This window comes from Callospermophilus lateralis, chromosome 14 (assembly GCF_048772815.1).
Source record: "Callospermophilus lateralis isolate mCalLat2 chromosome 14, mCalLat2.hap1, whole genome shotgun sequence".
NCBI classification, from domain to species: Eukaryota; Metazoa; Chordata; class Mammalia; order Rodentia; family Sciuridae; genus Callospermophilus; species Callospermophilus lateralis.
The window spans coordinates 51,385,746-51,409,833 of NC_135318.1; the positions used below are offsets into that span (position 1 = coordinate 51,385,746).

Below are 24,088 nucleotides of genomic sequence, written 5' to 3' on the forward strand. Positions count from 1 at the left end.
ACTTTCATATACTTCTTCCTCTGTGTATTGCATTTGGGAATAACACATTCCACATATATTCTTTTAGGGATGTCCTTCACATGAACATCTAAAGCTAATAAATGTGTATACCATGATCTTGAATACAACACTAACCTAGGATACTTCTCCTAAGATCACCTTATTTCATCACACGTGCTATTGAAGTGGCACCCCCTTTCTCCACAGAAAAGCCCTCTTCACCATGGTTAATTTTAGGACTGTCAGCAAAAGAGTCCATTGTAGATAAACTTCCTATTTTCGTGTCACCCTGTTTACTTGGCCACTGGCCAAGAAGATACCAGCACTCCAGGTGCTGGACACCCCCTTACTAGTTTGCATAAACGTATTCAGTATAGTACTTTGAAGAAATGTGCAAACAAGGCCTCTGGCCTTGAGCTGGGTTTCACAGAGATGTCTACATTTTTAAGATAAGTTACAAATGGGCCCATGGTAACAGCTGGCAGGGGGGAAAAAGAAAGGGGAGATGAAGCTTTCCCCTTCTCAGGTGTTGTCCTTGAAGAGTTAACTTGCCCAGATCAGTTAAAGCAAAAGCTGCTTTTATGTGAACTTCTGCAGACTGTGAACTTCTGAGCCCCTCCCCTTACACACTGGGTATAAAACTCTGAAACTCCCTAAACTCGGGGTTCAGGGGATTAATTGATTAAAGCAAAGGCTGTACCCTCTGACCCTGGCTGCAGCCAAATAAAACTGTTTCCTGCTATCGTCGGTGCCTTGCCTCGTTTGTCCCTACAACACTATTACCATTAGTATTTTTGCTACATTTTTTTTTTTTTAAAGAGAGAGAGAGAGAGAGAGAGAGAGAGAGAGAGAGAGAGAGAGAGAATTTTTTAATATTTATTTTTTTAGTTTTCGGCGGACACAACATCTTTGTTTGTATGTGGTGCTGAGGATCGAACCCGGGCCGCAAGCATGCCATGAGAGCGCGCTACCACTTGAGCCACATCCCCAGCCCTACATGCTTTTTTTTAAATATTTATTTTCTAAGTTGTAGTTGGACAAATGCCTTTATTTTATTTATTTATTTTTATGTGGTGCTGAGGATCAAACCCAGGGCCTGGCCTGTGCTAGGCGAGTGCTCTACTGCTGAGCCACAGCTCCGCCCCCACATGTTATTTTTATACCTCTCCAAGAGTCACTATTATTATCATTGCTTTATATAATTAATGCTAATTTAGATTTTCCCCATGTATTTTATTTTATTTTATTTTCCCCACTATTTTATTTTTTGTATCTCATTACTTTCTTATAGTGTCATTTAATTATGAAGTACCTTCTATAGTAGGGAGTCTCAATGTTTGGTTTCTCCAACTATGGTTTAGCTGGATATAAAATTTTAGATTGACATTGTATTGAATTTTTTTTTTTGACCATCCTTCTCCTTCCACCAAGTATATGTAGCCCCAAAGGCAGAGACTCAATTTTACTCATTGCTGCATCCCTACTACCTAAAATAGTATATAATACTTATTTTTTTTAAATTTTATGAGTGAATGGCTCCTCCTCTATGCTTTATTCTCTCCCTTTTAGCAGATGAGTTTTTTCTATGCAAGTGACAGTTGGGCCAAATATGTTCACTATAAGATGAAATACTATTACATGGAATCAATAAACTAAAAATGTTTCTTGATTCAAGACAAAACAAGAGAAATCAAAAAGTTTAAATATCTTTGTCACAAAGGAAAGCACAAATTTTTTTATTTCTCTTCTTGTCTTCTTCTTATTAAATCCATTGCCTGGATTCTTGATGTTTTAAACTCTTGCCCCTGCCCCTGCCTTCCCTCCCTTGAGCCTTTCATAATCTTTTAAAAAGTAACTTTCCTTCCTTGCTAAGTAATGGTAAGGTGGCCTGTCATTTTGTTACTGAAGAAAATTGCCTAATATTCACTATTGCCAGGAAATATACCACTTGTTTTTTGAAATTTTGTGAATTTGTGTTTTTTCATATTAAAAAACAAATACATATTTTAAGTTTTGATAAAAAAATAATACATGCATGAGGGGACTGGGGTTCATGGCTCAGTGACATAGAGTGCTTGCCTAGCTCATATGAGGCCCTGGGTTCAATCCTCAGCATCACATAAAAATAAATAAATAAAACAAAGGTATTTTGTCCATCTATAACTAAAAACATTTTTTTAAAAGTAATACATGCATGAGTTTTAAAATTCAAGCAGTAAAATTAAGTAGAAAAATGAAAGATAAAAATGTGGCCTAATCATTGTCTTTCAACCAAGTTCAGCTTCTCCTTTGTGACCAGGATCCAAGTAGGAAATACATTTTACATACATGTATAAAGCTAAAAACTGTTTCAAAGATTTTCCTTACCCTTACTGACATAATGCAATCTGATATTTCTCCCTTTTTCTTCTTTTTTGCTTTCTAGTATAGGTTGAAACCCACTAAATTAATTTCACTCCCACCATTAGAAAAACACTGCTCTGGGGCTGAAGTTGTGGCTCTGTGGTACAGCATTTGCCTGCCATGTGTGAGGTCCTGGGTTCAATCCTCAGCACTGCATATAAATAAATAAACTGATAAATAAATAAGTAAATAAAAGATCCATGGACAACTAAAAAATATACCACATATCAAACTATCTATAGTACTTCCGATAGCTATGTCCATATACATGTACTGCCGCTGCCACATTTTTGGTCAACATCTGACTTTTTTTTTTTGTAATGACTACACATTTTGAAACAAACAATTAGGATTTGGTTTAGTTATATCTCTCTACATTCTTCTTCCCCTCATCTACTCTTTCCAATTTTATTATACTACATTGAGTTCTATTTATTATTTTGTTGCTTTAAAGAATATACTTAAACCTCTATTTTTTGGTCCACCCACTTTAGAAAGTGTCCCTGACTTTTCAACTACCATTAGCTAATTTTACATTGCCAATATCTGCTCTGTTAGAATAAATGTCTTCTTCATTTTGTCTTTAACTTTATCTTGAAAACTGAAGATTTTTTCAGTACCATCATTTTGTAAATCATACACACTATAGAATCAAGTCCTATAAATGCACTGTAGAAAGGGATGTGTAAACCATGTTATTAATCCATTTTGTCCCATTTTCCCAGATGTGGAACACCTATAAAAACTTAATTTTAGTATATAATATGTAATATATACTAGAATTACATAATATAATTTTGCAATAATAATACAGTTATAATAATGTTAATTGACATTAATTAATATAATAACATAAGCTATAGATTATAATTTCCAACCTATTTCAGTGCACATGTCAACTTCACTGAGCCATTCACAGAATTGAAAACTTGGGACTTAATGGGTTAAATCTACACTTACTGAGGGAGATTTTTTTTTTTTTTTTTTTTAAGCCCAGGGACACCTAATCACTATATCACATCCCTATCCCTTTTTGTTTTGAAACAGGATCTACCTAAATTCCTTAGGGCCTTATTAAATTATGAGGCTGACCTCCAATTTTATCATGGCTTATACAAGATACAAGTTTTGCTTTTACTAAAGATTCTACTTGTTTTTCTTGGATCTTCATCTTTGATCTTGTCTTTTTTTTTTTGATACCAGGGATTGAAGTCAGGGGCACTCAACCACTGAGACACATCCCCAGCCCTTTTTGTATTTTATTTAGAGACAGGGTCTCAGTTGCTTAGCGCCTCACTGTTGCTACCAACTGAGCTACAGCCCCAGCCGTGTTGCTGAGGCTGGCTTTGAACTCGAGATCCTCCTGCCTCAGCTTCCAGAGCCACTGGGATTGCAGGCATGTGCCACCATGCCTGGATTCTCATAAATATTATTTACATATCATAAATATTATGAAGGTGTTTAAATTACACTATTTCATAAAATGTATCTACTTTTTCTTAAAGGAATTCTGAAATCATCTAACTTCTTGTTCTATCATTATTAATTATTTTGAAGGCCTAATATTTGTGCTCTGGAACATCTTTCATTTGTACTCTTAGAGCATATTTTTACTAAGATCTCATTCCTGGGATCTCACATTTATTTATTCATTTATGTATAAATCCATCTTAGTACTGAAGATTGAAACTGGGGTGTTCTACCACTGAGCGACACCCTCAGCACCCCTGCCTTTTTTTAGTTTTTATTTTGACATGGGATCTTGCAAATTGCCCAGGCTAGCCTTGAACTTGGTGATCCTCCTGCCTCATCCTCCTGAGTAATTGGGATTACAGACCTTCACTCCTGTACCCAGCTCACATTTCTTTTCTTTCCTTCCTTCCTTCCTTCCTTCCTTCCTTCCTTCCTTCCTTCCTTCCTTCCTTCCTTCCTTTTTTCTAGACCATTTCCTTAAATAATTAATTCTTCTTTGAAAAAAAGTGGAAAAGTCCCTGATTTGTCCTCATCCTGGAATGTTTTATCTGTCTACAGAATTCTAGGTTCAGAATAATGTTTTCTTAAAACATTACTGCATTTCTAATAGCAATGAGGAATGACTACTTCAATCTCCCTATCACTCCTTTTTTTTGTTTTGTTTTGTTTTGTTTTGTTACTGGGGAATGGACCCAGGGGCATTTGGAGCCACATCCCCAGCCCTTTTTTGTATTTGTTAGAGATAGGGTCTCACTGAGTTGCTTAGGGCCTTCTAAATTGCTGAGGCTGGCTTTGAACTGGCTTTGATCCTACCTCAGTCTCCTAAATCACTGGGATTACGGGTATACGCTGCCATGTCCTGCCCTGCTATCTCTCTTGAAAAGGAAACTTACAACTTCTTTTTGGTTGACTCTCTTTTCCTTCCTTAGGTTAACAGAACTCTTATAACTGGCCATTTCTGATACTCTCTTCTCTGAGCTCTATATCACACATTATCCTGGCTTTCTTTAATAATTGCCTTCACTTCTTTATTCTCCTTTATACATTTCTCCCTTTACTATGTGATTGCTAAATATTAGAGTTTCTGTACCTTCTTTTCTATTCTCTCTGTCTTCTCCCTGTATGATCTTATCTGTTCTCATGCTTTAAAAACCATCTGTTGACAATTCCTAAATTTATATGAATAGGGTAGACTCTATTTCTGAACTCTAAATTTACAGCTTTAAATATCTACTTGACATCTCTCTTCTATGTCTTGTAGGCATTTCAAACTTAAAATGAACAAAATGGTTTTCTCTCTGTACATCTAGATTTACCTCAGCCTTTACCATTATAATTAAAACCCTATGATTCACTATCCTTGACTCTTCTCTTTCATTTACTCCTCATCACTTGAGTTTCTTTTCATTTTTCTAGAACATATCCTTAAGAAATTAATTCATCTAATTCAGCGTCTAATCTGGCATCTAATTCAGCATCTAATCCAACATCAATTCCTGCTATTTCTATCTTCAAAATCTCTATATGCTTTTAAAAATGTAAATTAGAACATGTCATTTCCCTGCTTAAAATGATTAGGTTGCTTTCTAGTGCATTTAGAATAAAATCCAAAACCTATACAGCCAGCCCTCTGGGTTTGATTTCTTCCTACCTATCCAAATTCATTTCTTTCTGTTTGTCATTCTCCACTCACATTTCCTTACTCCAACTACCTGTCATGTCCCAGAATACATGATGCTCAGAGCCTCTGTACTTGCTCTTCTGCCTGGTTTACTTTCTTCTCAGGTCTTCTTATGGCTAACTCTTTCATCCTTCAGGTTTTAGCTTACATGTTCAGGGCTTCCATGTTAACTCATACACGGACTGTATGTGAGTTGGGAAAAGTTACCCTTCTGGAAAGCACAGTGTGGACTGGAGTTTAGCCCCAAATAGGATGTGATTCAAATGACACCTCTCAGGGAATCTCTTCTTAACCATCTTAATGGTCATATTAATGCTCCCTGTTATTCTAGATTATGGCACTTCTTTATAGATTTATATTCAATTTTTAATTCTTGAAGTTTAAAAGTTAGTCTTGTCATTCCCACTTAAGGACAGTAAGTTCTGTGTCAAGTTCAGTATTATGACTAGGACTTGGCCTAATGCCTGGTACATGGTAGGTGTTCAATAAATAATCTTTTTAAAAAATATATTTATTTATTTTTATGAGGTGTTGAGGAGCGAACCAAGTGCCTCACCCTTCCAAGGCAAACATTCTACCTCTGAGCCCCAGCCCCAGCCCTCAATAAATAATTTAAATAAATAAATAGATGAAAGAAACTCTGCTCTGAAATTTTATAAGACTGTGATAAAGAAATAGTTTCTGTCCTCCAGTTTACATTTTTGTGGGAATACTTCATCTGAAAACTAGGTTTTTGTTCATATATATTCTTCATATATAAGAACATATAGATATTTTATGTATTTTTTAGTTGAAGATGGACACATACCTTTATTTTGTTTATTTTTATGTGGTGCTGAGGATGCTAGGCAAGCACTGTACCACTGAGCCAAAATCCCAGCCCAAGAATATATTTTTTATACATAAAATATATATTCTATATATATATATATATATATATATATATATATATATATATATATTTTCTATTTATTTCTACCACTTCAATTTTTCTGTTTTCTACTTCCTGGAACCTCTATTTGACAGAGCACAAAACTTGATAGGACTTATTTCATTGCTCTAGAATTGGTGGTAAGTCAAGCTGAATACAAATAGGTGTTAAGTATCTCTCATTTTAAAGAAAAACTCTCAATAATTGAAGTCTTACTGCTTCCAACCATACCCAAACACCCTCCCCATCTATTCCCAGGGTGTAGGAGTAGAAGCATGAGGAAGGGTAGTGAAAAAAGAAATTGTCAACATTGTTATAAGCCACAGTACAGCATATTTTCTATACGTTCCCTACCTCCAAAACCAGGTAAGATATGAAGGCTGAAAATCACCCCTTACAAGAACATATGACCATATGAATACGAATCTCAATTGCTGGATTTTTTTTAAGTGGCTCCCTACTGATCTGCCCAGTACTACTTTAAATTTGGAAAGAAGAAATAAAAAGAGATAGTAGGGTGGAGTGTGGGAAACAAAGTTGTGTTTACTCTGTCCATGTTGGGTAGAAAGGAAGTAGGAATTTCTCATTAGCCAAATAATTCTGTGAAAGATAATTATTTGGCTAATAATTATAAAGTATAAGCCAAATTTCTAATGTTCCACCTAAGAGAGCAATGTTTGGAAAGAAAGACTCTAGTAGCAAGAGTTTGTGGGATGTATTGCCAATTGTAAGAGCTGGGGTAGGGGGAAAACAAGCAAACTCTTTTATAAAAAGAGGACACACATACATACACACACACACACACACACCTTTTTTTCCCACTTAGGATGAAAAGACTATTTTTCCTTGTCAGTATATATATTGCCATCACATCTTTTAATGACTAATAATATCCTTTTATATTGATTCTAAATGTATCATAATTTGACTATTCCACTATTAGTGGCATTTGAGTTGTATCTTCATTTTTATAATTAAAACACTGCATGGAATATTCTTGTGTATACAGTGCATATTCAAAGCAACTTATTTTATATTTTGTGTAAAAATATATTTTAAAACCAGACACTATTTTATTCCATTTGGAGAATTCAAAAGCTCTAGCTGAAAAGCAGAGCTTTAAGTTTTGGGGCACTGATTTGACAAGGAAAGTAATAAAGGGAAACTTCTTCCTCAGAAGGATTTGGAAATTAGGTGGTAAGTATCTCTCATTTTAAAGGTGAGAAATGTGTGGTTTTAAAAAATATAGTCCCAGTGAGAAAAGATTATGGGCACTTCTAGAACCAAGCAAAGAGTAAATAAGTGTGGTTTGCTTTTTCTTTGGCACTACAATTATGGTATAATAGTTATCTTTTACTATGTAACAGTACACAGTACTGAACATAGCTCAGTTGGGCCATTCTTCTACTGGTCTTACATGGGTCATTCATGTGGTCATTTTGATCAATTAAGCAGTTGACTAGAACTAGATAGCCTAAGATGGGCCCCAATACATCTGTCAATTAGTACCATTTGTCCTAAAGGGCCTCAAATGGAAAAACTTACATTTATTTCATGTGGCCTGTTATTTCTGGGAGGTTAACATTGGCTCCTTCATGCAGCAGTCTCAGAGCAGTATTCCAAGGGAGGAGACTGAAAGCTGAAAAACTTGAGGCCAAGGCTTGCAAGTCACTCAACATCACTTTTGCATGATACTGCTGAACAAAGAAAACCATCCATCCAGCCCAGACTCCACTTCTTAATGGGAGGAGTGACAAAGTCGCACTGCAAAAGAGGTAAGACACAGGGATGGAAAGAACTGTGATGGTCTTTCTAAACAACCCATTGTTGCAGAACTTAGAAATCCTCCTTTTGTGTTACAAAAGTAAATTTGTAAGTTGGTTATTTGCCAATTTATTGTTTTCTTTAGAAATAATAGGGGAACATCTAAAATCACACACCTATGTAGCAGTCTACATTATTAAAGCTGATTTTTAAGTATCTCACTTGATAACTCATTCAACAAATTTCTTTTGGGCACCTATTATGTGCCAAGCACTGTGATTTGCTCTGGGGACACAAAGATAGACATGGTGCTTGCTCTCAAAGAGCTTACAGACTGTGGAGATAAGTACTGAAAAAGTAACAACAATAAATCAAGAAATGGCAATAATCTGAGATTAATATTATAACAGGACAATATGGTAAATCATTAGTTGAGTTCATACCCTCTGCCAACACTGAGATATCTTTGTAATAACTCTATAAGAGGGCTGGGTTGTGGCTCAGCACATGTGAGGCCCTGCGTTCAATCCTCAGCACCACATAAAAATGAAGTAAAGATATAGTGTTCACCTACAACTAAAAAAAATAAATATTAAAAAATAACTCTATAAGAGGCAAGATAGGTTATTAATCATTATCCTTATCTTTATATGAGGAAATTAAGGCTCATAAAATTAGCCAAGGAACTTAATCAAAATTACTTAGGTAGTAAGTGGCAGAATTCAAAATTTTAAAAACAGGCCTCTTTTAGAAACTCTGTTTTTTCCAATATACTCTTTTGCCTCATTAGACACATATATTGTTATGAGTACTTGAGAAACAGAAAAAACATCAACAAATAAACAAATGCTTATATGATGGTATATGTTGTGTAGGGATTCTGCTTGAAAGGGTAAAGTTCCTATGCTACACCCAAAGCCTGAAATTCCTGTAGTTGTTAGGACAATTCCCGGGACTGCCCATTAGATAATCTCCCCTGACCAACTAGTTGTTTAACAACCTGGGACCCTGTGCAGCTTAGCACGTAGGCATCTCAGGGCCTAAACCAATCAGTTTGAATGTGCACCCCGCTTTATAACTGACCTATTACCCCCGCCCGACCTGTTCCCGCCAACGAATGTGCTAATCATGTTTGAGAGTTGTTGTTTGACTTTCCCACGCCTCATGATGATTTGCTCTGATATATGCAAAGCCCCCACCCTCCCCAAAAAGTGTACTTAAGCACTGCTTAACCCCTGCTCGGGGCTCTTGGCTGCTCTCCCTTGTTGAGTGAGCCCGGAGCCCCAGCTAGCTGGATCTTCAATAAACCCCTTTTGCTATTGCATGAGATGGTCTCTTGGTGGTCTCTTTCTCCAACGTTCGCCGGACCCTTACATGCTGAAGGGACTTCAGTGTTTACAGCTTTACAGATTGATCATATAAGGTACATTACCTAACCTAGAGCACCATCTACAACAAGAAATGCTGCTTATTTCCCAAATCTTTCTGGACTCAGAATCTAGACTGTCATTTGGATTCATCAGATTGAAAAAAAAGTCATTTTTAAAATATTACATAATATTCCATATCTAAAGACAACAAAAAGGTTTAGATGAAAATGATTATAACAATTTCCACTACAGAACGAACTATACTATACCCATTTTACTAAGCAGAAAATTTAATCAGATATATATACACAACTTGACCTCAGGAATATACATATCTTGCGCTCAAGAATTTATGAACATATACAAATGTGTGTCAACACACATATATAAAAGTACATGAATACAAAAATTTAAAATAATTATCAGTGCAATTTTAGTATTTATTCCTTCACACTTAGTCTAACATGGGCTTAAAGAAAGTTTTGGTCTATCTGTATCCTTTTCTCTTTCATTATTCTATTACTCTATTTGTGGCTGTGTCTGATCTCTATCCGATGCTGGTTTTAGAAAGGCCTACATATCAAATAGCTGAAAGTCTCTAAATTTGTCTGTGATGCTTCTAATCCTGCCAGTCTTCAATAAGTTTATTTCTGTTATTTGAATAATCTGATTTTAATTCATTACTATACTGATCTGTGCAAAGCCAGAACTTTGTTGACCTCTAATGCTTTCTCAGTAAAACTCTGGATGAAAGTCACAGATAATTGAGAATGGCCTGCCTCCTGGCAGTACTCTCTGCTCCAAGTTTTCCCTCTTTCTCTCTCATGTGCTGCCCAGCTAATGGTGGGAAGGGCAATACTGACCAGAATCTTCTAATAGTATTTTTGATGGCTTTACAGCTGTGAAGACTGATTAATCCTTTCAGGCCTTGGGGCAGACAAGTTGGGAGCACCTGGCCTGGATTACTTTAGCTGCTAGCATCTTGGAGGGTGACCAAAGAGGAGCAAAGTCTCCAGAGTGTCATAGACAATGAAAAATGTCCAAAAGTTCCACAGGCGTCTTATCCAAGGTGAATAGCAATGTGCTTGGGAGCTGGTTTCTGGAGCATATGTCCAGATAACAGAATACCTTCCTTGGCTGTGCTCAATAGATTGCCAACCGCAATGGACCTCCTGGATGGTGGAGCCGTGGTAGCTCTGAAACTCTAACCTCACTGACACCAGATACTTCTGATTGTTTCCAGTTGACATATCCTTTTAACAGCATCCAAAGTAGTTTTGGTCTGACTAATCCAAGAATGCATGAATATTTTACAAATGAAAACTTCATCATTATTTTAAAATACTTTCTCGAAAACAGTTCAACTGGATTAAAAATCCATTTGCCTTATCACACTCAATTTCTCCATTGCATCTGCCAATTAAAAAGAAAGAGAATGATCTGTTGGACTCTGAATATAATTTCAACCATCATACAGTTTTGAATGGTTGCAAATTTTATCACCTATTTGTGCAAAGTTTCTCATGAATGGTAGCAATATTAGTTTTCTACATATAAATATGACCATGCATAGCTTATAACATATACCCATGCTCTTATGAATCCCAAATAGGTTTTTCTTGATGTAAACTAATGTCTGCAAGGTTGTGCTACCTCTGGAGGTTCTCAGGGAGACTCCACTGTCTTCTCTGGTTTCGGGAGGACATTGGCATTCCTTGGCTCATGGCCCTTCATGACATCGCCTTTTCTCTCCCTGCTTCCACCATCCCACTGCCTTCTTCCTGTCTTCAAATCTTCTCTGCCTATATTTTATGAGTGACTTGTGGTTACATTTATGATTCACCCAGACGGTCCAAGATAATTTCTCTATCTGAATATCTCTAATCACATTTGCAAAATTCCTGCTACCATAAAGGATGACATTCACAAGTTCCAGTGGTTAGAAAATAGATGTCTTGCTTTTTTTCCTTGTCAATAATGCTCTCACAAACATGGTGAAAGTTCCTAAGACCCGCCAGACGTTCTGTAAGAAATGTGGCAAACACCAACCCCATAAAGTGACACAGTACAAGAAAGGCAAGGATTCTCTGTATGCACAGGGAAAGAAGCAGTATGACAAGAAACAGAGTGGCTATGGTGGGCAGACTAAGCCAATTTTCAGGAAAAAGGCTAAAACTACAAAGAAGATTGTGCTGAGGCTTGAGTATGTTGAGCCTAACTGCAGATTTAAGAGAATGCTGGCTATTAAGAGATGCAAGCATTTTGAACTAGGAGGAGATAAGAAGAGAAAGGACCAAGTGATCCAGTTCTAAGCTTCATTGTTTGTTTTGTTATGAGAATAACAAAATGTTGAGGTTATCTTCACTTAAAAAAAAAAAGAAAATAGACATTGTTGGAGATTGTTATTTAGCCTACCATAGTGACAACCAAAAATGTGAAAAGATTATCATTGGAAAACTTGATCAGAAACTATGTCTAACTAACTATTCAAGCATAAAATCAGATTAAAAAGGGTTATATTCCTTCAGACAGGTTCAAATTTCCCATTTATATACTTGAAAAGATTTTACCTTAGAGTTTTATATAAATTTAATATTTTCCTAATTCATTTTTATTTTCATAACATTATATACATTTACAAAGCAAATAATTCTTTAAAAAAATTTTAGATGTTGATGGACCTTTATTTTATTCATTTATTTATATGCAGTGCTGAGAATTGAACCCAGTGCCTCACACATGCTAGCCAAGTGCTCTACCACTGAGCCACAACCCCAGCCCCATAAAGCAAATAATTCTTTATGTGCCCAATATAAATGTTCAAAAATTCTCTCTAGGTTATCCCAATATGCTATAAAATTTTATAATTTATTCTTTGAGTCATAATGATGAAAAGGTTAGGAAACATAGCTTTACAAGTTTAGAAAAGTAGTAGAAATGCAGAAAAGAAAAACTGGAGGTGTGAACTAAGTCCTTATCTATTATGATAGGAAGTCAAAAATAGAATGCCTAAAATCAAGAAACCAAAGAAATGTAATTTAAGAAGCATAATGCAATATAAACGTTTAGAAATATAGCAGTAACTATCAGATGAAAAATGGTTGCCTCTAGGGTATAGGTTTGAAATAAAGACAAGCAGGGCAGGAGAATACTGCTCTTCATTATGGGCAGTTTGGTATTACTGTATTTGGATTTTTTTTAAAAAAGATATGTACCTATAGTGAAATAAAAAAATTAAAATTTAATATAAAATGACACCAGAACTTGATGTTAATATATCATATTTTTTTCCTGTGGTCTTTTCTCTAAATATAACATTCTTCTTCTTTTTCATTCTAAAGAGGAAACACCGTTACTTTTTATTTTCTAATCATATTTCTCATTTAATGACATATAATTAATTATCTAAGCTTCATCCAAAGAACAGTACTGAGAATCTTCTCTGTAATATTTAGTTATGGTGGTAGGTGTAAAATGCTTAAAATGAATTCCCTAAGACTAAATTAGGAAATAGAAATTCTTTATCCTTTGCTTCCCAGTGGCAGGAAACTTAATAAGCTAGACCAGCGGCAGAGATATTTGGAAAACTATCAAAAGTCATTTGATGGAAAGCACAACAGGGAATCTTGAATATAGTTGAAAGAAGAGGAAAAAATAGGATTAAACTGAAATCTTGTCTATTTCACAGCTCTTCTATATGAGGATTTCAAAGTCAATAATAAGTAACCTCATTATCTGTACATATATCACTACAGTAAAGTAGAATATTTGTTCTGTCTTAGGACTTTAGTAAGATATGTGTTATTTCTTATTGAGTTTTCTTTTTGTATTTCTAAACTGTGTTCACATAATGATCCATGCTTATTAAAAAGTATATAATATGTTTTTTATGTGTATTCCTGGCCTAGTAACTGAAGTAAAAGAATTCTCTGCCTCTATAATCAGAAGGGGATCTGGAGGTATAGTGTGGCACATGGCTGAGATAAAACAATGGCATCACTACTTCTCACCAACACTGTCCCCTGGAGAACATGCAGGATAGAACCATCAGAAGACATAGCAAGGACCTGCCTTCTTCAACTCTTTTTTTTTTTTTTTTTTTAAGAGAGTGTGAGAGAGAGAGAGAGAGAGAGAGAGAGAGAGAGAGAGAAGGAGTGAGAGAATTTTAATATCCATTTTTTAGTTTTCGGCGGGTACAACATCTCTGTTTGTATGTGGTGCTGAGGATCGAACCCGGGGAAGCACGCATGCCAGGAAAGCGCGCTACCGCTTGAGCCACATCCCCAGCCCACTTCTTCAACTCTTAAAGGAAAACCTAGAGGGAAATTATTGATAAATGTGAATGTGATAATGTGTATTGTGGTTAAACTGCATTCTTTTGAGCCTAATTATTTAAAACCACTGAGAAGAAAGGCTTATCAACTCTTCAGATAGCTATCAGTAATATGAAATAACTCCTTTTTTAAAGCAACTCAGTTTGAAATAATTGATACTGTTTTGATATAAAAGTTATATAACTCTCAAATATAATTTGAAAATCACACTGTGAACAAATGGAAGGATATGTCCCAATTTAAATTCAAAACTTGTTTCAGCAAACTTCCTGATTCATTACCAACAGGGTGTTGGCAACAGGAAAGAATGTAGTCTTTCTCTTCCTCAAGTATTTGGAAACCCCATTCATTTTTAGATTACTTGTTCATCAGCAGTCCATCTCATAGGTATAATTTGGTATCTTTTACAGGAAGCCCTGTTTGGTTACCTTTTGCTTCAAGTGGAGTGCCCTAATTTAAATCTAGTCAGTAACTGGCATCTGCTGACAAAACAGTAGTCCCTTTTGCTTCTTTCATGTGGGTGGCCTAGGATTTTAGATGGAGTCAATATTGAGTGTGGGCAGCTGTCCAGTAGATAATTGTTGCCTGGTCTCTTGGTGCAACACTTTGGGCATGGCATAGAAAATTTTATGTCTATGACATGTTTCCTCAAAGAAAAAAAAATGTACTGTTTTATTTTCTTGAGAGGATAGGGAAAGGTAGATAAGAAAAAAATAAAAGATCACACACATTGCTGACTTGTATACTTATTTCATATTTTAGCAATTTCTAAACCACCTCTTACTAGATAATGGTAAAGGTGGAGAGTTAGCAAAACTTACTGTAAAGTCACCAAGGCATTGTATTTGCTGTTATTATTGTATTCTTTTACTTTGGACTAGGTTTAAATTCTGGGAGGAAATAACTGAAACTTAAAAATCTTTACCTCCCAAAATGTCTTATTTATGGTTCCCAGAGAGTAAAGAGCAGGATACAATACTGTGAGTTAAAAAGATTTAGTGGCACTAAAATGGTCATTCAATATATACTAATGGATTGCTTGCTGTGTGCCACTATGTCAAGCACTAAATCTAAACAGGCACAAAAAAGAATGCTCAGAAATATGGCAGCAGATATTGTTTTCTTATTGTTGATAGAAAGTTCCTATCTAGAGAAAAGGAAAAAGATATGGTGAGGTTATATTACATCCCAGGACACTAGACTGGTTAAACCAATCTGAATTTTCTCATGTTTCTATGGGGAAGTAGAAAGAAGGAATGAAGAAAATTAGAGGCAGAATTTATATCATCCTTGGATGGTAGCATATGGTCCCAGAGAAAAATTGGCTTGCAGGCTTCTTTTTAGTTTACAATCCATCTCATTCCAACTCCTTATCCCTGTTCACATACTTCTTCCTAGCCTTCCATTTTCATCCTTCTTGAGATTGTCCCTCCCAAGGTTTCTGCAAAGGTTTGTACCCTGTAGGGATATTACATAGTAGTATATATGAAAAAAAAATTAAAAACACATACAGAGAGACATACCCAGAGTAGGTAATTTTTCAGGGGCTGAATTGTATGAGGAGAAATAGGCAATTGCCTTTAAGCATGCCATGGCTCCATGGTCTTGAAGAATTAGTTTTCTGGGGGAGTGGGAAGCTGTTTTACAAAGACCTCAAGGGTTCTAAATTTAAGTCTCTGTATAAAGAAATTCCATTGGCAGGACATTATTTGAAAGTAATATTTGGGAATATGGCTTCTAGAGAGCGACTTCTCTTAGTGTTTATAGATTTAAACACTAAAAATGAATAGCTCCTTTTTTGGGGATTTCTTGAGGCATTAATATACAACATCCTTTGGTACTATATCTTGATATATAATCACTCATAAATCAAGATGTCATTCTCAGGAATTACTAACCACTTTTGCTGCCATTAAAAACTATTTCCTTTCCCTTAATCACCAATGACGGTAGAAAACAACTGATCATTCTTTCTTCTAGTAAACCTTGTATATTAAGAGACTCTTAATTGTCCCTTATGGGGACAATAGGCTAAGTAAACCTTGGGGGGGACCCTGAATTTTTGGTAGTATTTGATCCTTAATTGATAAATGCAGTTCATTCAGGGCTGGAATAATTTCTGTACTATTAACAAAAGACGTAGAGATTCTAAATAAAACGTCTCCATTGCTGTTAGTAAGTTGTAGTTTAGATACTTCTCTGGTCTCATTTGGGGGTAATTAGTTTTATAACTGAGAGATTTTGGATGTACTCTTTTTGGATTCCTCATTAAGAAACACAGTACCAGGGCTCGGGATGTGGCTCAAGTGGTAGCGCGCTCGCCTGGCATGTGTGCTGCCTGGGTTTGATCCTCAGCACCACATATAAACAAAGATGTTGTGTCCAACGAAAACTAAAAAATAAATATTAAAATTCTCTCTCTCTCTCTCTTAAAAAAATAGTCTAAAAAAAAAGAAATCTAAAAAAAAAAAAAAAAAGCAACACAGTACCAATGCTCACTGGTCTTTTGTGTTGTTTTAAGAACATTTCCATATGAATGTGTGGAACTAAAAAAAAAATTATAAAGTTCCTTTGTTTAGAGAATGAGTCATTTAAAATTTCTCACTTTACCATTGTTGAATAATGTTGCCCAAAGTCTTAGATTCTTTTGGAAGTACTTGATTTATTGGAGACACTCAAGAGAGGCCGCTAACAATTCATTTGTCATAATTTATGAGAGTTGTTTGCGTCATTCAGTGTAAATGTTAAGCCTGAGATACACCCACTGACAGGCACGCTGGGGTATTACACGTAGGTGGGGTTAGTAATACCAGGTGTGATTTGGAGCTCTCTACCACAGTCCCCAGGCTAGAGTCAACATTCCATTGTTTAACATTCTCTTTGAGGACTTCAAGGATCTACCAAAAGGAAAGCATCTCTTTTGAAGATAACTTGAGCCATTTCCACATTGATCAGAAAAGTAAAGGCCTATTACAACACAAATCTCCACAAGGATAGGATGGGGCAAGGGAGATAGTGGTGATTCTGGTGAGGGAGCCTTAACTCCTAAAGCCCTGCTCTTGTCAGGCCACACACATCCCGCTGCTTATCTCTGAATGCATTTTCACCCTTCTCAAACCAGATGCGCTGAGTAGAGTTAGGTCTAAAGAGAAGGACCAGGGCTCTCGGTTTGAGAAGCTGCTTTGGCAAGTTCTAGCTCCATCCTCCCAGGTTTCTTCAATTCTTGGTAAGGAGGGGCATTTTTTACTGACTGAAAAAAATATCCTCTGGTGCTTACGTTCTCTCCTTTGCTGAAGTATACGTAGAAGACAGGAAGTGTTACTGGGCAAATAGCCTTTGCCCTACCACTACTACAGGCGCGGCTTCCACGCGCGGGATTCCCGCGCCCGCTACAGCGCCCGCCCACGCTGGGCTCCCTCAGGCTGCACAGGCTGCAAATGCCCCGCCCCCTGCCACCTCCGCAAGTCTCATTGGCCAGGCCCTGCGTTAACCTCAGCTCCCGACTGGCGGCTGCGCATGTCGGTCTGCTTGGTAGGTACATTTCCGCATTGAGGGGGGCTGCTGTGAATGGAGGGGGAGGGGAGGTGTTTGGGAGAAAGTGGGGGCTTTGGGTGCCGGGAGCCCGCAGTCGGGTGGGTAAAGGGGGTCATCAACTGGGCTGCGATTGCTAGCGAAGGACTCAAGGTGTGCATGTGTGAGGGAAAAGAGGGAGAGAGAAGGGTGCCTCAGAGGTGACATTCAGCCTGCGAGTCTTCTTCCCGGGGCGCCATAAACGCCCCCAATTTCCCAGCGGCTGAAGGAAGACGGGAAGGTGGGTCTTGCTGGCGGCTGGGGAAGGGGCGGAGTTGGACTTCTGGTGACCCCCGGGGGGATGTGCGTTTCCCTCTCCGAGAGGTGTAGAACCCAGTTCCTCATCCGCTGTGTGGTCCCCGAGGCCGAATTCGGGATAAGAATATGCAGGAAGGGTGGGGGGGCCTTCCCCGGGGAGTCCCAGGCGGGTGCACAGGTCGCCGCTAGCCCGGCGTCTCTTAGTGTCCTGGGGGGAGGGACGGCATAGCCTTCGGTCTCCCCGGAAAAAAGCCGCAGCCGCTTTTGCTGCTCCGGGCCAGAAGGCGGATAGCGAGAGGCCCGGGTCACTTGGCGTGCGGAATTCACAGCGCCTCCTGGTCCCGGGATATTTATGGGCTGGTAAAAATGGTTGCATCGCCCCGTTTGCCGGCCTCACGCGCCTCCCTGACCCTTGCTCGGGCCGGAGCCACTGTTGGCTAAGGTTTTCCAGGGAACCCGCCAGAGGCTGGACGGTGGCTCTGGGGAGGGGGCCCGCGGGGGGTGCGGCCCTTGGTGTCTGCTGCAGTCCAGCCCCAGAGGGCGTGGGGACTGAGGGGCGGTGAAATAGCTGCTCTGGGTCCGCCTCTTTCATTGATGAAATTTAAGTTCGTGAGGTTTTTACCTTTTCCGGGAGTCTCCAGCTGGCCCTGGTTTGTGTCAGGAGCGCAGTGTAGCCAGGAGTTCTAGGCAGACTCCGTCGCACCAAGTTTCCGTCTTTTGGAATTGGGGAAGGTTTTCTTAGTTTTTTTTTTTTTTTTTTTTTAATCGCTTTGAATTTTGAATGAATACTCCCTTAAGTATCCAAACATTCGAGGAGCAAGAACACGTCGGTTGGTAAAAGCAGGGGAGGAGGAAGAGAGACCTGCCCTATAGCGAGACTCCTCTAGAAATTAAAAAAAATATATAAGCCAGAGTATTTTAATAAAACCTTAAAATGTCGAGATTTGTACAAGGTAAGGCATGCTGCTTCTTATCTCCCGGGTTGCTTCAGTCGAATATGGGTACTAGCAATCGAGAGGTTGGTGGGTGGAACTGTTCATTTGAGATACCATTTGCCAGAACCTTTTCGGTAAATTGACATCTGAGCTTCCTTGAGCAGTTTGCTGGGTTGGCGGTTCAGATACGTATACTATGCCCCGGTGCCTTCTTGGGTTTAGTTCAGCCTCCCTGAAATCAGGTTAGTAGTACTCTGGCTCCCCGGATTGTGACCGCAAATGATTTAAAACAGGATTTCGTTCGCTGTTCTCTCTTCCTCATTCTTTTGGGGGGTCGATGTCAAGGTAACTATGTATGGGGTGGAAGGGAAGGGGAACTTGGAGGTTGGGGGGAAGCAGGTGTGTTTTCCAGGACTTGAGAAAGCTTTAGTGTTCCTTGCTTCTGCTGTTTGTGTGTACGTGGGTTGAGTCTCAGATTCATTTATTGCGAAACCGGGAGTAGCCCATAGAAGCTGGAGGTCATTTCAGCTGGAGAAATGACTTTGCTGCATTGCTGTGTTTATTTTTTCCTTCTTTGAAATAAGAAAAGATTATTAAGATTTCTCTGAAATTTGAAAATTGCTCTCTAAATCACATGTATATTAAAGCGTTAGAAAATGCCCATCAACTGAGCTGAGCATACTTGTACATGTGATTATATGTGTGTGGTGTACACGTTGAACTTAATGCTGCTTTAAACCTCTTTCACCAATTTGTAGTATAGGATTTGCCTTCTGGTATGCAAGTAAACCCTTTCTTTGCAGACCCCAGCTGGTGAAAGCATCAGCCATCTTGCTGAACACAGCTAGTAAAGTTCAGAGTCACTTAATATGATTCTCAACAAATGTCCATGTACTTTATTTAAAAAGTTGTGGTACTAATGTCCATCATTTGGCCCTGGAAATAAAAATTCCCTAGTGAGTTCTACATCACTTTATTAACTCTTATTTTCAGTTTTGGGTAATAGATTAAGAGACTCTGTGTTATGGAAACAGATGGGACCTGTGCCTGCCTTCAGCACCAAACTCGGAAATGTCACTTATCATTAGACTTTCAAATTCATATTATACCTTATATGTGGTGAGAAATGCTTCTTTATGTTCTGATTGAATAATTGTCTTATTCGAGATTAGAAAAGCAGAGATAACTTAGAAACTTTTGCTGGTTTGTAACAGTGACAATATTCGGTGCCGTAAACTCAGTGTTTTAAGCAAGAAGGCTAGGAAAAAGACAAGTCCCTTCTCTTTAAAAGTTAGGAATATAGGCTGGGGCTGAAGTCTCTGGCAGAGCGCTTACCTGGCATGTGTGAGGCACTGGGTTCGATCAATCCTCAGCACCACATAAAAATAAACAAAGGCATTCTGTCCACCTATAACTACAATAGAAATTTTAAAAATTATTTTTTAAGAAAGGAATATCATTAAACTCAAGATATTCCATATATTTTAAAATAGCTTGCAAAATCAGTATACTTTAATGACCTTTGCTCTTAAGGCTAACTGTTCTTAAATTCTAAATCAAGTGGTAATACCTAACAGTGGCTGTGTGTATCTGTCATTGCTTTGTCATCCACCTTTTAAAAATAAGCTTTTTATTTTGAATTTTGTCTACATCTATAGAATAGTTGTACATTGGTCAGTTAAACTAAGAAATTAACATACATGCATTACTACTAACTAAACTGTAGGCTTCATTCAGGTTGCTGTTCCTATGATTCAATCCAAGATACCACATTGCATTTATTTGCCATCCACTTTACCTTATATGGTAGTTACCTTTTTTTTTAAAAAATAATTTTTTAATTTTTATTTTTTGGGTACTGGAGTTTGAATTCATGGATACTCAACCACTAAGCCACATCCCCAGCCCTATTCTGTATTTTATTTAGAGATAGGGTCTCACTGAGTTGCTTAGTGCCTAGTTTTTGCTGAGGCTGGCTTTGAACTCGGCAGTCCTCCTGCCTCAGCCTTCTGAGCCACTGGGAGTACAAGCGTGTGCCACCGCACCTGGCACCTTTTTATTTTTTATTTATTTACTTATTTTTCAGTAAGAGGAAAGTTAAAAAAAATTTTTAAAGTTGTAGATAGACACAATACCTTTATTTTTTATGTGGTGCTGAGAATTGATTCCAGTGCCTTACACATGCTAGGTGAGTGCTCTATCATTGAGCCACAATTCCAGTCCTGGTAGTAAGTTACCTTTTTAACTGGCAGTTTTGTTTTTTAAAAAAATGACCCCTATTTACTTTTTAAACATGATTGTGCTCCTGTTTACTGTTTAAATTTTGTACTTCAGGTGTGAGTCTTCTGTATGTTTAACTGCTGCTGTTATAAATGATACACTAATTGGCTAATTGTACAGCGTCTTCACACATCAGTAGTCAGGTGTCAGGGTTTGGGATTTTTGGTTTTGAATTTTTGAAAAGCAAATCAAATTCTTTGATTTTTGTGTAAAACTTTCTGCTTATTGGTACGTAATGTGTGTAACTTCATAGGGGAAATAATGTTAGACCCCTAACTATTTGCATATTTTGTCTCATCTAAACTTAAGTGCCCTAAGATATAGATTTTTTTTTATCATCACTTTATAGCTGATGAAAGTTACCTGTTGTGTCCAAAGTTCACAGTTAGTAAGAAGCACTGAAATTTTCATATGAATGTATCTAAAACCCTTGTCCTTTCCAACACCTTATTTTGTTGCTTCTTACATTAAAACTGTAGAAATGGCCTGTTTCTCCAATTAGACATTTGTTTTCTGTCAGCAAAGATGATTTTATATAGTTTGGGGGAATATAGTGTCTAATGAGTAGTGGATGCTCTAGAAGAATTTGTTGTAGGTAATAAACAAGAAGCATACAACTCAATACTTCCCATTACTACTTAGGAGGTTAGCTTACATTTTTGGTTGTACTTTTATAACACCTCAGATTACATAAATGGTGAGAAAGAGGTAAGTGTATGGACTTAGTTTTGAGTCCTGTTACTAACAGGTGACCTTTGACAGAACTTTTCTGAACTCCAGTTTCTACCTACATAAAAAGTGGGTATTGGGCTTGGAGTATAGCTCAGTGGTAGAGCACATGTTCAGCATGCTCAAGTTACTGGGTTCAATCCCCAGCACCAAAAACAAACAAACTGGGTATTGCTATGCCTCAGAGTTATTGAGAAGCTGAAATGAGTTGATTATGCGAATGTGCTAGGCACATTAGTTGGCTAGGGAGTTCTTTTTTCCCTAAAAAGATGATGGTGGTCTATCAGTATTGCTACCAGAATTATGACCACATGTCATCAGCAGAAATAAACAGTATTGCAGGTATGACAGCTCTTTATTTTCCTATTCCAGGTTCATTGTTCAGGTCTGGGCACTTGGGAGTTGATATGTTTAGAAAGAAAGAAAGATTTTTCTTTCTTTGTGCAGGGGTAGGTAGAGGTGGATAGGGTAAAGCTTTGAGAGTGTCATTTCAAGTTGATGAGAGTTTTATTTCAATCTAGTCAACCAAAAATTTAGTGCTATGTGCAGTACACTGTATTGGAATTTCTGGTGTATCCTTATGGTAGGCAATTGAAAAAATTATCTCATCTGAATATTATTAACTATGTGTTGTGTACATGTGTTTTTGAATGTCATAGAGCATGAAGTTGCTGTGCTTGGCTTGAATCTTTTCCTCTAAATCCAGGCAATGCACTTTATGGGAAAGTTGCACATTTCTATCCTTAAGCACTTTGACCATAAGCTGTTAGCTGGAAATGTTCAGTTAATAAAAATTCTTAATGTTGATAGGCAGGAGAGCCCCAAATATTTTATTCTTTGGCCACCTTACCAAGTTTGTGTTTCTAAGATTCCTAAGGTTCTTTCTCACAGGAAGAACCTTCTTTACTGGATCTGCTGAATAATTCCTAGTTAGTGTATTCTGTCTACAAGTCACTCTTTGCCTGCCAGCTCCAGTTTTTTTCTGTCCCAGGGATTGTTGCAGGACCTCCAGTTATTCTAAATAAATGTGAGCAATATCTCTTTTCTAGCTTGTGCCATTCAGAGGTACTGGAGGTCATCAGTAGTTGTGGCTTTTTGCCAGGTTTCTTAGTGGGTGCCATTTGCAATTTTACTTTTAAAAAGTTATGAGAGTTATATCCCCATTTTTTAAAACTTATAGTGAAGGAATTAATGTTGTCTAGCTAGCTCATGCCATATTATGTACTGTATTATAACTGTAATACTAGAGGCATTTTAAAAAACTATTTTGAAGTACCATTATCTATATAAGTTCTGTAAAGTGTCTCTTATTGTTCTGAAATAAAGGTACTTTCCTATATTTCAGGGAAAGCCATCTCAGTCAGTACCTCTGGGTCACTTAAAAAATATTTAAAGCCTATTAACTTTCCCATTTGTTGGAATTCTTTTTGTGATTCTTTTGGTAATTCCTGCTTGGTAGATGGCAGCTATCCAGGGAAGATTACTGAGCTAATTATAACTGGAAGGGGCTCAGATGAATACAAGGATGAGAAGCATTTGGGGGCCTGATTGTTGAAGTCAGGCCTTGGCCTGGTTCTTCTCAAATCCTAAAACCAAATTTAGCCTATTGCTGATTTTTTAATGACTAGAATACTTTTAATTCAGGGGGATTGTGGCATGGATTTGAGTCAGGACTAGCACCAGCAAAGTAATGACTAAGACATACCCATCAATTTTTGAAGTTGTAGTTCAGGATTTATTATGTTGCTAGAGAAAGGAATTTAGTTAAATTCCTAGTCAGAGTTATAAATGTAAAATTAAAAGAAATTTGAAGTGAAGCATTGAGCTGATAAAAACTTTATAAATTTTCCATCATGGACTGTGTAGTCTTTGTGGGTAAATTTTCCTTGTTCTTACTAAGTCAGCTTTCTTCTAATAAGAGGGATGATTTTCATTTGTAAAAGCCTACTAAAGGAAAAAAAAAATAACAAGGAACATCACAGAAATAAATAGTAACTTGTTCACTTCTTAGAAGTCCATTTTTATATTCTGAAGATACATTGAGGAGTTTGGTAGTTTTTTGTTTGTTTTTAAACAACAGTACTTATGAGACCATTGTTTCTGTTATTTTTCTTCAGAGATGAATTGTAGCAACTTTTATAATTAATTAAAATAATAGGATACTTAGTTTTTGTGAGGACTATTTAGTTGGCCTAATTAAAAAATGTTCTAGATGAAGAATACAAGATACCATAGTTTTCCAGTTTTCACCAAGTTATATTTGATACTTTTTGCAGAAATGTGGGTATTATGAGTTCTCAGAAAGACTTATTAATTACTGAAAAGTTAATATATAAACCAATACTTGAAAGTTAAAGCTC

At 37.3% G+C, this 24,088-nt stretch overlaps 2 protein-coding genes across 6 annotated transcripts in view; both read left to right on the forward strand.

Annotated features, from left to right (window-relative positions):
• Positions 1–11,613: 11,613 nt before the first annotated feature.
• LOC143380604 (large ribosomal subunit protein eL42-like) lies at positions 11,614–11,934 on the forward strand. The gene has a single exon (XM_076833721.1). It carries the CDS (start codon positions 11,614–11,616, stop codon positions 11,932–11,934), a length of 321 nt encoding a protein of 106 aa, XP_076689836.1.
• Positions 11,935–17,464: 5,530 nt separating this feature from the next.
• The window catches only part of Ugp2 (UDP-glucose pyrophosphorylase 2), a 53,862-nt gene continuing 47,238 nt past the window's right edge, over positions 17,465–24,088 (forward strand). The window contains exon 1 of one of the 5 annotated variants that reach the window (XM_077105254.1): positions 17,465–17,487. Coding sequence is in view for 2 of the 5 variants with exons in the window: in XM_076832499.1 (XP_076688614.1) it covers positions 18,916–18,961 (46 nt within the window). In the remaining 3 variants the exon portion in view is untranslated. Of the gene's footprint in view, positions 17,488–17,579; positions 17,768–18,393; positions 18,738–18,879; positions 18,962–19,039; positions 19,065–24,088 lie in introns of those variants that run through there. The other 4 variants (XM_076832501.1, XM_076832500.2, XM_076832499.1 and 1 more) reach the window with 4 other exon arrangements.

Excerpts from the sequence above, each read along its gene's own strand:
- LOC143380604 (XM_076833721.1), top strand. The coding sequence starts at position 11,614 with ATGGTGAAAGTTCCTAAGACCCGCCAGACGTTCTGTAAGAAATGTGGC.